Raw genomic sequence first — 17,734 nt, forward strand, 5'->3', positions numbered from 1 at the left:
AAGAAACTGTTTACTACCGAAAATAAATTAGTACCTAACCAACATCGGCAGCACTCCGTGTCGTATAACAACGCCCCATATTCTGGATATTACTTCTGTGCCTATGCCATCATCCTGGGGTTGGAAGACGTACAATGATAGTTGGGTACTGCAGTGGTCTGAAAACAGGGAGATATGGTATGAATATGTATACTTGGACAATTGCGGTTGTGAAAAAGGCTGCGAAACAATACGCTGTACGTGTTGTGGGTCTACCCTGCGCGGCGCAATGCAAATAATGCAATGTATTAATAATGTTATCATTATTTCCTTGTTTGATATTATTTTCTATCTCTTTTATCTTTCAGTATAACCTAGACGAGAAGCAAAAAATATGTTTTGTATTAATATATGTTTCCGTAGCCCCTACAGGAGTTGTCGAAAATTATCTCTGGAGTCCTCGGAAAGGACAATTGCTATTAATACAAATGTTATGTTAAGTTCTTTTACGTATTAAAATAAAAATTATGTGATTGTCAAGTTTACGGGGGTTATCTAAATATACCTAAACTCGGAATAAAAAACTAATAATGTATATAAATACTAAAAACATTGATTCTGAATAGTAATATAGTAAGTTGTGACCAAAATAAATAATCAGTCTTGCGTGTATAGCGGTACCAAACGATACGATGCATCACATATCAAGTACAAAGACGTCTTTCAAACCCGCGCGCTTCATTTTCAATGCGTATAGTTCAAAAACTACTGAACGGATTTTAATGTTTTTTTGTTTTATTTTGTAGACGTTAATATCAGATTTTATTTAAATAAATAAAAATGTGACCATATGGTAGAAAAACTATTTGTAAATTTCGTGAGAATAAAAAAAATTGAAAATTTCATATTTTTTTGATTATTCGGCCGCCATCTTTATTTTTTAAATGATTTTAATTTTTATATAAATAAATGTTTTAATACAAACTGATAGCTACCCCAACCATTAAAATTGGTGTAGCCGTTATGATTCCAAAATTGTTTACATCACGTGCGAAAACGTCTTTCAAATCCGCGCGCTCCATTTCAAATGAGTATAGTTCAAAAATTACTCAACGGATTTTCATGATTTTTATTTTATTATGTAGATAATATTATCAGGTTCAATTTAAATACATAAAAATGTGACCATATCATAGAAAATTTATTGGTAAATTGCACGAGAATGAAAAAAAAAAGTTTGAAATTTTCATATTTTTCTTATTATTCGGCCGCCATCTTATTTTTTTTATAACTTTATTTTTTTATATTAATGAACACTTCAATACGATGCGATAGACACCCCAACCATCAAAATCGGTGCAGCCGTTACGATTCTATAAATTTTTAAAAATATGCGGCCGCCATTTTGGAAAATGTCCGCCATCTTGAATTCTAGTGGATGAAAATCGTGTTTCCTCGGATGAAAACGTTTATATTGGTCCCTAGTATCACTGTGCAAAGTGGCTTGCTTTCTGCATAAAGTGCAGCTTTTGACCAGAATTTCGCCGTAAGCCCTATGACTATAGTAAATAAAGATGATTTACCACCTGTGGAACTACTGGAAGCAGTGATAATAGTTATTTGTTATACAGGGGGGCAAAGTTGTATTTTAACGCCGAGTGTGGAATTGAAAAACGAGCAAGTGGAAGGATTCTACAGTTGAACCACGAGCGAAGCGAGTGGTTCGAGAATAGAATCCTAAACTTGCGAGTTTTTTTAACACACGAGAAGTAAAATACATTTGCACCCGAGTGTAACACAAAACTTTTCCCCTCACTATAGCGAGGAAACTACAACGCAAAAAATGCGTTTATCACTGCTTCCAGTAGTTCCACAGGTGGTAAATCATCTTTATTACTAGATTCACCTACTTTCATCAATTTTAAAGCAGTTAATTTGACTTTATTCAAGGTCAAATTACTTTACCCACTAGTGGATAAAATGCGTTTTTACCCGCTGGTATTAAAGGACAAAACACGTGTTTCCGAGCTAGTGAGGGGAAAACGCATTTTTTGCGTTGTAGTTTCCTCGCTACGGTGAGGGGAAAAGTTTTGTGTTACACTGGGGTGCAAAAGTATTTTACTTTTCGTGTGTTAAAAAACTCGCAAATTCAGGATTCTATTCTCGAACCACTCGCTTCGCTCGTGGTTCAACTATATGTAGAATGCCTTCACTTGCTCGTTTTTCAATTTCACACTCGGCGTTAACATACAACTTTGCCCCCTTGTATAACAAATAACTATTAAAATTAACTACTTACCTATATGATTATTACACACTATGAATGGGTAAAACGCCTAGTCCTTATAATTTATCAGTCAACAATTAGAGATAAAATTAATAAACTTAAGTATTAAAGATACCGTAGGTACCTACTTATGTACTCGCGAGTTCTTATTTCTTGAAATCCTTGGTCCTTGGACCAAGATATGTTTTTTTTAAAACACGTAGGTAATACCTACGTATAGTTACCTCAATTAAATTTCAAAGTTGATTCGCTTGGGGAAATACCCTGGTTAACTTACTTTGACAAGTCGCATATTCTGCAGGATAATAAAGTTCTTACGTAATAAGATAAGAAATCCTTCCACATTTCTTGTTGTACTCAACTTAGCCAAATTAGGTACCTTTATATTCCCCATTATGCATGCATAACCGATTATCGTCATGGACCTTTTTTAGTTGTCCAAACATGGATGTGGGCCTCTTTCATTTTTTTCAATCGCAAGTGCGAGTTCCGAACTTCGTGTGTCCTCGAAACTCGTTAAACGCCAAATGACAAATAGCTCGAAAATCCGACACATTCGCAAAAGAATCATTCAAACAATTTTCCAGTCATTATGGACTACAACATCTACAATAAAAATCTTCCAGGTGGTGCCCTTCGGTTTCCGAAGACTGCTGCGCTGGATCAGCACGACGTACAATAACGTCCCAATCATTGTCACGGAAAATGGTTACGCGGACTTCGACGGCGTGGACGACTATTCCCGTGTCTCCTACTACAGCCATTACTTGAATGCGTTGTTGCACGCGATACATGAGGACAAGAGCAACGTACAGGGATACTTTGCGTGGAGCTTGATGGATAATTGGGAGTGGGATGATGGATTTGTGTAAGTATATAAGTTAATGAACGTTTGGTACAATATCTGGCATCACACACAGGACAGCTGACGTACTATAGCCGTTACTTGAAGGTGTTGCTGCACGCTATAGAGGTACATGACGATAAGAGCAACGTCCAAGGATCCTTCGCGTGGAGCTTGATGGACAATTGGGAATGGGATGATGGACCTGCGTAAGTACGTATACATTTCGAATGGTTTTAGATATAGGATAGGTATCTTTAGCCACTATTTGAACGCGTTGTTGCACGCCATCCATGAGGACAACAGCAATGTGCAAGGATATTTCACGAGGAGCTTGAAGGGCAACTGGGATGGTGGATTTGTGTAAGTACGAGTACCTACTTAATACAATAGCTTTACAGGACAGGTCTGTACAGCCACTACTCATAATGAATGTCAGGGCCCGTAGCCAAGAGACTATAGGTAGTTGGTCCTCCAAGGCCAATGGCGAATACGGAACAGAGATGGAGAGGGAGAATTAACGAAGCCTGACTTTAGTACTCTTGGCTACCCAGGTCACCTACATACTTATAATATAAACGACATCGTGTGAGGGAGAGGGAATATGAGAGGGCAGCTGGTATAGAAAGTCACGGATCACAAGCACAATGAATAGATCTTTATTCTACAGATTCGTTTAGATAATAAATTGACAACAATAACAAACATTATAATGTTACGTCGGTTTGACGGATTCAAATGAGGATTTGAATTCCGATCTGCGTCGAGAGTCCCGTGGCCAGTACTCACACTCCTCTTCACGGCACTATCAAGGCCATCAGTAGAGCCCAAGGCTGCTCTTCAATTTCATTAGCCGTGGGCCAGGCAAAGCTTTGGTGAGGAGGTCCGCTTCCATATCTTCGGTTTGCAGGTACTTCACCTCTATTGCTCCTTCTTGAATGCAGTCCCTAATAAAGTGCATCTTCAAATCAATGTGCTTCGACTTTGACGTTACCATTGAATTTTGACTTAACTTTAGGGCGGCTTGATTGTCATTTAGAATGAGTATGCGTTCGTAGTTAGCTCCTAGATCCTTGAAAAGGTTCTTCAAATGGATAGCTTCCTTCGCGGCTTCAGTTAAAGCAATGTACTCACTTTCTGCAGTTGATAAGCTGATACTCTTTTGTTTCTTCGACATCCAGCTTATGCATGCACCAGCATATTTGTAACAGTAGCCTGAAAAAGACTTTCGGTCGAGCTTACATGAGCCCCAGTCCGCGTCGGCCATTCCATGCAAATCGTTGCCGGTTTTCTTAAATGTCAGGCCCACACTCTTTGTTCCTTTTAAATAACGAAGTACTCTTTTAGCGCACTTGAAGTGCTCTTCGTTATAGCAATCATTAAATTGTGATAAGTAGCTTATGGCGAACATAATGTCTGGTCGTGTTGCCACTGCTATGTACATGAGTGTACCAATCAAGTTTTTGTATGGGAGTTACAGTTGTTGAGTCTCCTCAATTTTGCTTTTTTCTAATTTCAGACCGGGCTCCAATGGCGTGGATACTGGTTTACAGTCTTCCATTCTAAATTTCTTAAGAGTGTCTTCAATGAACTTTTCTTGGTTTATTTTTATTTCGTTCTTCTTATATGACACATCTATGCCAATAAGCCTCTTTGGTCTTCCCATATCTTTCAACTCGAATTTGGAATTTAGTAGGTATTTGACTTCATTTAGTATCTTTGGACTTGAGTAGGCAATTAGTAGATCGTCGACATAAATTACTATTATGACTTTAGCTCCTCTTTTCTCTAGTACGTATACACATGGGTCAGCCTCTGATGCTTTAAATCCAATGAGTTTTAATTCTGTGTCGAGCTTCTTGTACCACTGCCTCCCTGCCTGCTTGAGTCCATAAAGTGCTTTAATAAGGCAGCATACTTTCTCTTTTGGAGTATTCTTTATTTCTATCAACATGTCCTTTGTCTTATTGAAGATGGTTAAATCATCTTTTGTACTTTCTTCGACCATAATTTCTGTCAGATAATCTTCTAGGTAGTCTGGGTATTTCATAACGATTTGTTCTTCCAGTTCTCCATTTAGGTACGCCGTTGTTACGTCCATCTGGTTCAACTGTAACCCTTCTTCCATAGCAATGCCAATGACAGATCTGATCGAACTTAATTTCGCAACGGGAGCGTATGTTTCGTTGTAGTCGATTCCTGGTCTTTGTGTGAAGCCCCTTGCAACAAGTCTTGCTTTTCTAGTGACGCTGTTATCGGGTCCGATTTTATTTCTAAGTACCATTTTATAATCTACAACTTTCATGTCTTTGGTTTTCTTTCCGATTTTCCATGTCCCGTTTTTGACATGTGCTCTTATTTCAGCTTTTATCGCGTCATGCCAGTATTCGTCATTTTCATTTTCGTCAAAGAGGTTGCTTGTCTCTGTGAGCATGTGACTTTGTTCTCTGTCACCTAGTATGAAGTCTTTCCACCATGAAGGTTTTCGCCGTTCTCTTTGGGGCCTCCCATTCTCGGGTATCTGCCTCTCGTTCTCAGGTATCTGCCTCTCGTTTTCAGATATTTGCCTCTCGTTTTCAGGTATCTGTCTTTCGTTTTCAGGCATCTGAATCTCGTTTTCGGGCATCTGAATCTCGTTTTCGGGCATCTCAGCAAACTCTGGAGCATCATCGAAGTCGTCTGCTTCTTCTGGCTCGTCCTCTTCAATGGGATCTGTTGCATTGTGCCTGTTTTGTTGAGCTGATATCACTGGAATTTGGAGGGGATCTTCATGCCTGTGATCCGTGACTTCTACCTCTATATGTCGTCTGCCATGACTATTCTGATGTTTATTTCTGTTTCCTCTTTCAGATTTCTTTGTGTTGCGCTCCTCTTCGCGTACGAGGTCTTCATAGCTTGTATTTTCGTCTTTAAAGTACATTTTCTCTATGATCTTGATATCCCTGCTTATTACCACGTCGTCATCTTCGGGTATGTAGATTCTGTAGCCTTTAGAGGTCAACGAGTATCCCACAAATACACCCTCTTTGGTTTTTTGTGTCAGTTTACCTCGCTTGTTCTTTTTCAAAACGAAGGTCTTTCTGCCAATAACGTGAAGATGGTTTCCAGATGGTGTTTTGTTCATCCATTTCGTGAACGGTATGGTGCCATTTAATGCTTTTGAAGGGCTACGGTTTATAAGGTAATTTGCCGTAGATACCGCTTCTGCCCAGAGTTTTTGGGGAGCATTGGCTTCTATCAACAGACATCTGGTTTTATCTAATAAGGAACGATTTTTCTTTTCGCTTATGCCGTTCATTTGGGGCGTGTAAGCAGTGGTCAATCTTCTTTGAATGCCATGCGATGCGAGAAAGTTGTCAAATTCCTTGTTGCGGTATTCTGACACGTTATCAGATTGCAGGTGTCGAATTTTCTTGTTATGGAGCGTTTCAACTTCGTTTTTGAAAGTTTGGAAACATTGGAATACGTCGCTTTTCTTCTTGATGAAGTATACGTAGCAGTATCGAGTATAATCATCTATGAATGTGACGTAGTATCTCGAGCCTGTCAGTGACTCACATTCGAAGGGTCCACAAACGTCGCTGTGTATAATTGCGTCGTTGCGTCGTGCGGTTGCGTCGTATAAAGATCACCATGTCTTGTGAAAGGTAATCTTGACATCTTGCCTTTGATGCATGTCTCGCAGGTATTTAATTTTTCTTTACGTAGGTTCAATCCGTACATAAGGTTGTCTGCGGCCATCTTGTTAAGATCTCTTTCATTTATGTGACCAAGTTTTAAATGCCACTCCATGATGTCAGAAAGTCCTTTTTGTGTGTAGTTTGCAGTTGCTTCTTTCTTGAATTTAAGGTAGTACAATTCGTCTCTTCTCTGTGCTTTCAGTAATATTTTGCCATTCTTCTGTGTGATGAGAGCTTTATCTTTGTCGAAGATGACTTTAAATCCTTTGTCTGTGATCTTTCCAACAGACATTAAGTTTACTGATACATCAGGAACGAATAAGGTGTCGTCTATATTGTAACCATCACCTTTTTCTGTTTTGACTGTTACTCTTCCTTTTCCTTCAATATTACTTGTGTGTTTTCTTGATGCCAACTTAAGCGCGCCGTTTTCGGAGGTTATTTTGGAGAATTTAGATTTGTCGCCGCAAATGTGGGAAGAACAGCCGCTGTCTAAACACCAAATATCTTCTCCGGTGCTTGAATTTTCGGTACTCAGACAAACGTTGAAGTTACTAGTCTGGTTTCTGTTCGTCTTCTCATTTGAAGTCTATTTTTTGCTCCAACATGCCTCAGTAGTGTGACCTTTCTTTTTGCAGCTCTTGCAGTACGGTTTCGAGTTCTTTTTCTTGAAATGGTACGCTTCGGAGTGCTCTGGTTGTTCACTACCACTCCTGGCCTGATATTCTTCTAGAATTTTTACCTTCAGGTCATCAGGATCGGGCAGGGCGTCTCTTGATTCAATCGCGATGCGAAAGTTTTCAAATGTAGTTGGCAAACTGTAGAGTAGCATTATGCTGAGCAATTCCGATGGTATTTTTATGTCCATGTCGGCTAGCTTATCCACGATATCCATGAAATTATTTAAGTGATCACGAATATCTTCATCTGTGGTCATCCGTTTTAGAACCAATTGTTTTAGCAAGGTTGCTTTTCTCGCAGGGCCGGTGCTTTGATAAATCGCTTTTAATTTGTCCCACACGGCTTTTGATGACGTGCAGATCTTCACTTGTTTTAGTTCGGAAGGTGACAGCAAAAGAAAAATTTCAGCCCTTGCCTTCAAATCTTCTTTGATGAAAGTTGACTTCGTTTTCTCATCTGCTTCTTGCGATAATTTATTTTCGCCACTAACGATATCCCAATAGTCGTTTTTTATCAGGACCGCTTGCGCTTGTAAGCACCATGTGTCATAATTTGACTTGTTCAATGGTTCAATATTTCTATAACTCGTTGATGCCATCTCGATTATTCTCAGGCGCGTAGATTCTGGAACCGCACGCTGCTACCATTTGTGAGGGAGAGGGAATATGAGAGGGCAGCTGGTATAGAAAGTCACGGATCACAGGCACAATGAATAGATCTTTATTCTACAGATTCGTTTAGATAATAAATTGACAACAATAACAAACATTATAATGTTACGTCGGTTTGACGGATTCAAATGAGGATTTGAATTCCGATCTGCGTCGAGAGTCCCGTGGCCAGTACTCACACATCGGCGGTGGTTGCACTACTGCTGCTCTCAGCGCCGTAGTGCAGAGAATGAATAATGAAGTGGGCAATAACAATTTTTATCTTCCGTGTTACAATGTTACCTCAGACCGTACCCTGCCAAAGTATTCGTTCCTACAATGCATCGTATGTAAAATTCCCACATTTGAGCAACGTATAAGACGCGCAATTTGAAAGTGTGCGTAGGACAATATAATACACTTAAATACTTTATCATGTTGCGTAATGGAAAAAGCATCAACATAGTTATATCGAGCCGGGTCATTACCCGCCTTAACGCGCGTTTATTGCGTTAATGATGCGTTGAGGGTGAGGTGATTGTCATAACCTACGCCAAAGGTGAAGGGCTGTAAATATTAGTGGTAAAGCCGCTGCACTTGTGCTATTGCCAACTGCCTTGTTAAAAATATCACGTGCCTTGACAAGAGTTGGAAAGGGAGTCTTCTGTGTAAATACTAGAATACTCACCCTTTAGCACAACTTGCCTTGTCGTGCGCGAGTCCATACTTGAAGTCGCGCTTGATGTATGGACTCGCGCGCGACAAGGCAAGTTGTGCTAAAGGGGCTGACTAGGTACTAGTAGATAAATAAGTCTAGTTGTACAGTGTGTTACCAACAAGTGGGCTTTTTTTTAAAGGAAAGTGTAAGCAATAATTAAAACTTTTGACTTTAAGTATAAACTTTCTTACAACAAAAAAAATTGCCAGCAATGCACAGCACACATACTTGTCAAGTGAGGTCAATGACAGCTCATAACATAAGTATGAGCGATGTGAGTAATGACAAATAAGAAGTGCACGCATTACATTGAATGTTAGAATTTTGGAAAATTGATTTTTCAGTTAGGTTAAATAACTATGATTTGCTGATATGCGCAAAGGATAGCTAATTGACTGTATTATCATTGGTTTTAATAAATGCCCAGGTGGTGGTAACGGTAACACACTGTGTGAAGTAAATCTAGAGGTATTTGAAGTCATTGTATTAAATTTATACTCAAAACGTACTCGTACCAACTGATTAAATAAGCCAAGTAAATGTAGCAGACATTTTATGACCAAACATTCTCTGAATTCTGTTATTTTTGCGACTTACGAGTTGTAATCCCTTAATCTCACGTACCTATGTGTATGAAAATCCTGTAAAATATGTAAATGTTTATATAAGGTCCTAATTTATTAGATGCAGATTTTTTTACAGCTGATAGTACTCGGTCTCTGGAGTATATTAAACCGTGAAACATTATAGCTTTTACGATGTTTTTTTGGAGAAAACGGAAAAACAAATTTGCTACGTAAAAACACCCTGTTTATGTGATTATTAAATGAAAGCTCATTGAACAGATTGTAGTACCTCTTTTACGTACCACTTAACTGTAACTGGCCACTTCAATGACATGTGCAGTTTTCCCGCCGAACCTTTACGACATTTACAACAAACAATTGTTGACATGACAGACAGTGTTATTGTGACATGTGATAATGCACATGATGATTTTTTTAGACGAAATTATAATTAATTTTTTTGTTAGGAAAATGAAATCAAAAAAGTTACATGAAAAGATTTCTTAATTTATATTTAAAGTTAATTATTTTAATGTATAGTATCATGTGTTAAAATATCTGCAACTAATAAATTAGGACCTTATATAATCTCCTTGTTACCAAGTTATTTTGCCAAATACAAGAATAACTGTTTTCGTTAAAAGGGAGCCGATTCGATTTCGTGAATTTCGTTAAAAAATCAAAATAATTTATTCAGCAAATAGGCCACAGGGGCACTTTTACACGTCACATGTAGGTACATATTTAGAAAATATTTAAAATTGAGTTGAAATTACAATTGATACTATTATATACTAATTCTAATTTCTAACTAAAGTTAACTCTATACAATTAATTAGAGATGTAGAAGGTCTCTAAATGTCGAATTACAACCAAGAAAGTTACACTAAATATAAAAAGTACAAATACAAAAAAAAGTCTAAAATTACTTTATATATATTCTTTTCAATACATAAACTCGATGTTATAATAAGTTTGTAAATTTTAGTTTAAATACTTGCAGAGATTCCGAAGATAACCGTGGTCGTATGCCACAATTATAAACTTTAAGGTAAGTACATAAGTGGCATACGACCACGGCTATCTTCTGAATCTCTGCAAGTAGGTATTTATAAAATTTACAAACTTATTATAACATTGAGTTTATGTATTGAAAAGAATACACAGCTGTGAATTTCATGCATGATGATAGTTTCAAAAAACAATTCTATCTTGTTTCATACTTTTTAGAGCACATTTTATAGTAGTCGGGTTTTAGTTTTTAAACTTATTTTTTATTTAACTAACTTTGGGGTTACTATTTTATTTATTAAATATGAGGGCGCCGAAGGCGCCCGGCTTAGGAAAGCCTGCATCGGGCTTCGCCCGACACCTTAAAGGTCGCCGAAGGCGCAGGGCTTATTACTGCGTGCGTCGACCCGACACTTTTAAGTTAGAGGGCGCCGAAGGCGCCCGTTTTAGAACCGCGTGCGTCGGGCATCGCCCGACACTTTAAGTTAAAGGGCGCCTTCGGTGCCCGGCTTAGGACCGCGTGAGTATTTAAGTAGGTTTAGGACCGCGTCTACGGTATGTATATTCACTCGTATACTGAAAGAGACAGGTATAGCTGACAATCAGTATCGTGATACCGCATTTCTCTCTCTTTATGAAAATTATATTAATTAATATGAAAATGATTAACTGGCTTTCAATAATATATTGTCGTAGTGGAAACTCATTATGCCATGATGACGTAACATACCCTTCATCTAGGGTGTCCTATACAATCTATGATACACGTCAGAATGTCAAAACAGTGTCAAACTATATCTATTGTCCCGGATCTGTAAGTTCACATTTTTGACAAATTTGTTTTGAAGTATGTTGCGATGTGGCTAAGATGAATCGTTTGCCAAATCTGAACGATTAATTTCGAATTGGTTGAATCGATTAGGCCCTATGTACAAGGAGGCGCTTAAACAAATATACGATTTCTATCAACTTACTGAAATGTCATTTGAATCGAAATGACAGACTCTGCCACAGCACTAGTATAAAAAAAATAAGTTCAAAAACTAAAACCCGACTACTATAAGTAAAATGTGCTCTAAAAAGTATGAAACAAGATAGAATTAGTTTATGAAATTATCATGCATGATATTCACAGATGTGTATTCTTTTCAATACGTTAATTCAATGTTATAATAAGTTTGTAAATTTTAAATATACTTGCAGAGATGCCGAAGATAACCGTGGTCGTATGCCACAATTATAAAGGTAAGTACATAAGTGGCATACGACCACGGTTATCTTCGGCATCTTTGCAAGTATATTTAAAATTTACAAACTTATTATAACATTGAATTAACGTATTGAAAAGAATACACATCTGTGAATATCATGCATGATAATTTCATAAACTAATTCTATCTTGTTTCATACTTTTTAGAGCACATTTTACTTATAGTAGTCGGGTTTTAGTTTTTGAACTTATTTTTTATTTGACTTACTTTGGGGTTACATTTTATTTATTAAATATAAGGGCGCTGAAGGCGGCCGGCTTAAGACCGCGTGCGTCGGGCGAAGCCCGACAGGCCGACACTTTAAGTTTGAGGGCGCCGAAGGCGCCCGGTTTAGGACCGCGTGCGTCGGGCTTCGCCCGACACTGTAAGTTAGAGGGCGCCGAAGGCGCCTGGCTTAGGACCGCGTGCGTCGGGCCTCGCCCGACACTTTTAGTTAGAGGGCGCCGAAGGCGCCCGGCTTGGGAGCGAGTGCGTCGGGCTTCGCCCGACACTTTAAGTTTGAGGGCGCCTTCGGTGCCCGGCTTGAGAGCGAGTGCGTCGGGCTTCGCCCGACTCTTTAGGATGGAGGGTGCCTTTGGCGCCCAGCTCAGGACCGCGTGCGTCGGGCTTTACCCGCCACTTTAAGTTATAGGGTGTCGAAGGCGCCCGGCTTAGGAGCGCGTGCGTCGGGCTACGCCCGACACTTTAAGTTTGAGGGCGCCTTCTGCGCCCGGCTTGGAAGCGAGTGCGTAGGGCTTCACCCGACACTTTAAGTTAGAGGGCGCCTTCGGCGCCCGGCTTAGGACCGCGTGCGTCGGGCTTTCCCTGACACTTTAAGTTTGAGGGCGCCTTCGGCGCCCGGCTTAGGACCGCGTGCGTCGGGCTTCGCCCGACACTTTAAGTTAGAGGGCGCCGAAGGCACCCGGCTTGGCAGCGAGTGCGTCGGGCTTCGCCCGACACTTTAAATTAGAGGGCGCCGAAGGCGCCCGGCTTGGGAGCGAGTGCGTCGGGCTTCGCCCGACACTTTAAGTTTGAGGGCGCCTTCGGCGCCCGGCTTAGGACCGCGTGCGTCGGGCTTTCCCTGACACTTTAAGTTTGAGGCGCCTTCGGCGCCCGACTTAGGACCGCGTGCGTCGGGCTTCGCCCGACACTTTAAGTTAGAGGGCGCCGAAGGCGCCCGGCTTGGAAGCGAGTGCGTCGGGCTTCGCCCGACTCTTTAGGATGGAGGGCGCCAAGGCGCCCAGCTCAGGACCGCGTGCGTCGGGCTTTGCCCGCCACTTTAAGTTATAGGGTGTCGAAGGCGCCCGGCTTAGGAGCGCGTGCGTCGGGCTACGCCCGACACTTTAAGTTTGAGGGCGCCTTTGGCGCCCGGCTTAGACCGCGTGCGTCGGGCTTCGCCCGACACTTTAAGTTAGAGGGCGCCGAAGGCGCCCGGCTTGGAAGCGAGTGCTAAGGGCTTCACCCGACACTTTAAGTTAGAGGGCGCCTTCGGCGCCCGGCTTAGGACCGCGTGCGTCGGGCTTTCCCTGACCTTTAAGTTTGAGGGCGCCTTCGGCGCCCGGCTTAGGACCGCGTGCGTCGGGCTTCGCCCGACACTTTAAGTTAGAGGGCGCCGAAGGCACCCGGCTTGGCAGCGAGTGCGTCGGGCTTCGCCCGATACTTTAAGTTAGAGGGCGCCGAAGGCGTCCGGCTTAGGTGCGCGTGCGCCGGGCTTCGCCTGACACTTTAAGTTTGAGGGCGCCTTCGGCGCCCGGCTTAGGACCGCGTGCGTCGGGCTTTCCCTGACACTTTAAGTTTGAGGGCGCCTTCGGCGCCCGACTTAGGACCGCGTGCGTCGGGCTTCGCCCGACACTTTAAGTTAGAGGGCGCCGAAGGCGCCCGGCTTGGGAGCGAGTGCGTCGGGCTTCGCCCGACACTTTAAGTTTGAGGCGCCTTCGGCGCCCGGCTTAGGACCGCGTGCGTCGGGCTTTCCCTGACACTTTAAGTTTGAGGCGCCTTCGGCGCCCGACTTAGGACCGCGTGCGTCGGGCTTCGCCCGACACTTTAAGTTAGAGGGCGCCGAAGGCGCCGGCTTGGGAGCGAGTGCGTCGGGCTTCGCCCGACACTTTAAGTTAGCCCGGCTTAGGACCGCGTGCGTCGGGCTTTCCCTGACACTTTAAGTTTGAGGCGCCTTCGGCGCCCGGCTTAGGACCGCGTGCGTCGGGCTTCGCCCGACACTTTAAGTTAGAGGGCGCCGAAGGCGCCCGGCTTGGGAGCGAGTGCGTCGGGCTTCGCCCGACACTTTAAATTTGAGGGCGCCGAAGGCGCCCGGCTTAGGACCGCGTGCGTCGGGCTTCGCCCGACACTTTATGTTTGAGGGCGCCGAAGGCGCCCGGCTTGGGAGCGAGTGCGTCGGGCTTCGCCCGACACTTTAAGTTAGAGGGCGCCGAAGGCGCCCGGCTTGGGCGCGAGTGCGTCGGGCTTCGCCCGATACTTTAAGTTAGAGGGCGCCGAAGGCGCCCGGCTTAGGTGCGCGTGCGCCGGGCTTCGCCTGACACTTTAAGTTAGAGCTTAGGACTGCGTGACACATTAAATATGAGCCTATGAGGGCGCCGAAGGCCTCTTTAAGTTGGTTTAGGACGTAACTCTGTAAGGACTCTTTAAGTAGATTTAGGACCGCGTCTACGGTATGTACAACCTCATAAAGCATACCGTATACTGATAGAGACAGTTATAGCTGGCAATCAGTATCGTGGTACCGTATTTTCTCTCTTTGTGAAAATTATAATAACTTTAGATGATTAACTAGCTTTCAATAATATATGGTCGTAGTAGAAAGTCATTCTGGCACGATGACGTAACATACCATTCGTCTAGGGTTTCCTGCAGTCTATGATACACGTCAGAATGTCAAAACAGCGTCAAACTTCATCTAGTTCTTATCATGACAATTTGCTGTACGAAATTGAGCTTTAGGTCGAAAAAATATTGCAAATCTTTAATAAAATTAATATACAAAGCAGGCAAATTTGTTTCTTTGGCAAAAGCCTTCTTGTGTAAACGCAGTCGGCGTTGCGGATTTGCAAATAGTAAATTTTTCCGAGAAATCAATGAATTATCAGGTGTAATCAAGTAAAGCTGGGAATAAAAGCTAATAATATATACATATTTGAAATGTGCTAATCAAGACCTTTCAAATGATATACAACATGTCATCCTAACTTCATTTTATTTTTTTGCTTCGTTACTTTATGACCTCTAGAGGGCGCCATGTTTCCTTTTCGGTGACGTCATATAGCCTATAACCAGCGGACGATTAAGACAATTCGAATGACGTATCGTTTGTCAAATTCTAATGAGTACTTTAGAAGTTATGAGGGAACAGATGAACATACATACATACATACATACATACCCACATACATACCGGTCAAAATCATAACCCTCCTTTTGCGTTGCCGTAGTCGGGTAATAAAAATGAATGATAAATGACATAATAAGTAAATCCTGCAAGATAAATTAATATCGTAAAATACTCACTAACGAAGATCCGCAAAAATATAACATGTGTTAGATTATGTTTAAAGTAAGAGAAATATTGTTTTTTAAGTACTTGATTTTTTAAAATGTTATTACAGGATTTTATTTAAAATTTCATTAGGTTGCGCGAGTTTACGTATTGTGGACGCTGTCATGTGTCAAAAAGAGGTTCTTACAGCTCTGGGACAATAGTTGTTATTATGACAATTTGCTGTACAAAATTGAACTTTAGGTCGAAAAAATATTGCAAGTCTTTAATAAAATCATTATATAAAGCAGCCAAATTAGTTTCTTTGGCAAAAGCCTTCTTGTGTAACCGCAGTCGGATAATGCATGGAACTATGGCAGAGCGCTTGCGGATTTGCAAACAGTCAATTTTTCCGAGAAATTAATGAATTATCCGGTGTAATCAAGTAATGCTGGAAATAAAAGCTAACAATATGTACATATTTGAAATGTGCTAAATAAGCCCTTTCAAATGATATACAACATGTCATCCTAACTTTATTTTATTTTTTTGCTTCGTTATTTTATGACCTCTAGAGGGCGCCCTATTTCGTTTGCGGTGACGTCATATAGCCTATAACCAGCGGACGATTAAGACGATTCGAATGACATATCGTTTGTCAAATTCTGACGAGTACTTTAAAAGTTATGAGGGAACAGATGAACATACATACATACATACATACATACCCACATACATACCGGTCAAAATCATAACCCTCCTTTTGCGTTGCCGTAGTCGGGTAAAAATTAGAATTAAAGTTACTAAGTTATAACAGCCCCAGTAAGCTTAAACAGACCGGTCTTCACAGACGGCACCCGTTCACGAGTATGACGCGTATCTCAGCCATCGCCTCCCTCAACCTTTATTCGTTCAAAATCAAAAACGAGTGAAAATTACCACTAGATTTAAAATTACTAGCCGTCCTTTTTCAAAAATAGTATTACGTCGGCGAAATCCAGCGCTCAAAGTTCAGAAATCCACCCGAGTATGGTTTAATATTGAAAATAATTGTAGATACTAAGTATGTCAAAACCTCAAAGAATTTAAGTAGTACACAGAACAAGGTTTGTAATAAAAATATTGTTCATAGATAGTAACTTGAGCGCCACCTACTGTTTATACTAGTATAGCCTCACAGTATTGGCGCCCTTCTCAAGACGCCAACAGCCCTTCATGCGCTTTGCTTCCTCCAGATTTAATTGTAATGAGCTCGAACACACCTTGTCCATTAATAGAGACATCTCTCGGAGCCATTATCTCGATGGCTGAGGGATTTACTTAATGGAATTATGTCTACTAGCGGATTATTGTAATTAGACGAATATATACGTATAATGTACACTTGTACAGGTACCGTAAGTAAATAGGTAATATAAATGTAGATAAAGAGACAATGAAGATTAAGCGGATTTATCAAATTTTACACAAGACATGAACTCGCACAATGTTACTTAAATGTGCGAAAATGATACGTACTCATTTAGTCGGCTTTTTCATATATTTTTTTTAATTATAAATGGGCTTACTCTTAGCCACAAACTAGCCGAAGGCAAAGACGTGGCCTACGATGGAGTGAGCTCGCCCAGAAGATGCCTGTTCACTCTTGATTTGAAGGTTGCCGGGTTATATGAGCTCGGAAATATAGGTGGATGGTGTCAAATTAGTTCCAACGGTCGCCGGTAGCATTAATGATTGACATTCCATAACATGTATTTTTGTGACAATCAGCGCCACTCTATCACGCTCGTTGCCAATAGAAAGGCTTATTCAAGAAAATGTATATAATATATGTTATTTAAAAGTTTTAATTGCCTTGTTGCAATCAAAAAAGTCAATGAAATAGGCAATTCGTGTTTTGCGCTGATAGGCTTTTCAACGCTCAACAACTTTTCGTCCAATCTCTTCGTTCGGAATTCAATCAAGTTTAAAACCCAATACTATCATTGAATAGCAAAAGCAGCCTATTTATTACCTATAACCCTTAACTTTGTCGAGTAGATAAACATGTACGAGTAGCTACGAGCACATAAGTGCACTCTCTGGGAGCCCTAATGGATAACGGTGGCTCGTATAGTGTGTGCCGACCGTCGTACTCTCAGGAACAAAAGACAATAGGTATGGCCACTGTCGTATTCAATGACTAAAAGCATAGCCTTCCTTTTAATAGTCATTGTGACAGAATGACATGAGTTTTGTGTGTAGAATGTAAAGTAAAATCAGTTTCCTAAACTTCCTTTGGGCTAATTCTGAATAACAGAAATTTATGGATCTATGTATTTTGAAAAGTGAGTTGCTTTGCTTTGTTAGTTATCATTTTTTGTAAAAGATTCTGTAGTTTTCAGAGAGTCTTCTGTATTGGAAAACGTCGTACGATACACGTGCGAAAAGGAGGTACCTACTCGTTTCGAACTTCTTTTTTTCCGCACTTGTATCGTACTATTCCGCTTTAACAATAGAATTTCATCATTTGCCCCCAATACTTGAGCCAATTTCAGAGACGAGGATAGTAAATAAAACAAAATATCAGTCAAACGTTCTG

General features: G+C 41.0%; 1 protein-coding gene across 1 annotated transcript in view; it reads left to right on the forward strand.

Moving 5' to 3' along the window:
* LOC125225107 (myrosinase 1-like) overlaps window positions 1-17,734 on the forward strand; it is a 39,963-nt gene that overhangs the window by 21,933 nt on the left and 296 nt on the right. Inside the window, exon 6 of the mRNA XM_048128661.1 lies at window positions 2,893-3,134. Within this exon, the coding sequence (XP_047984618.1) occupies window positions 2,893-3,134 (242 nt within the window). The remainder of the gene's footprint in view (window positions 1-2,892; window positions 3,135-17,734) is intronic.

Source organism: Leguminivora glycinivorella, chromosome 4, assembly GCF_023078275.1.
Source record: "Leguminivora glycinivorella isolate SPB_JAAS2020 chromosome 4, LegGlyc_1.1, whole genome shotgun sequence".
In the NCBI taxonomy this organism is placed as follows: Eukaryota; Metazoa; Arthropoda; class Insecta; order Lepidoptera; family Tortricidae; genus Leguminivora; species Leguminivora glycinivorella.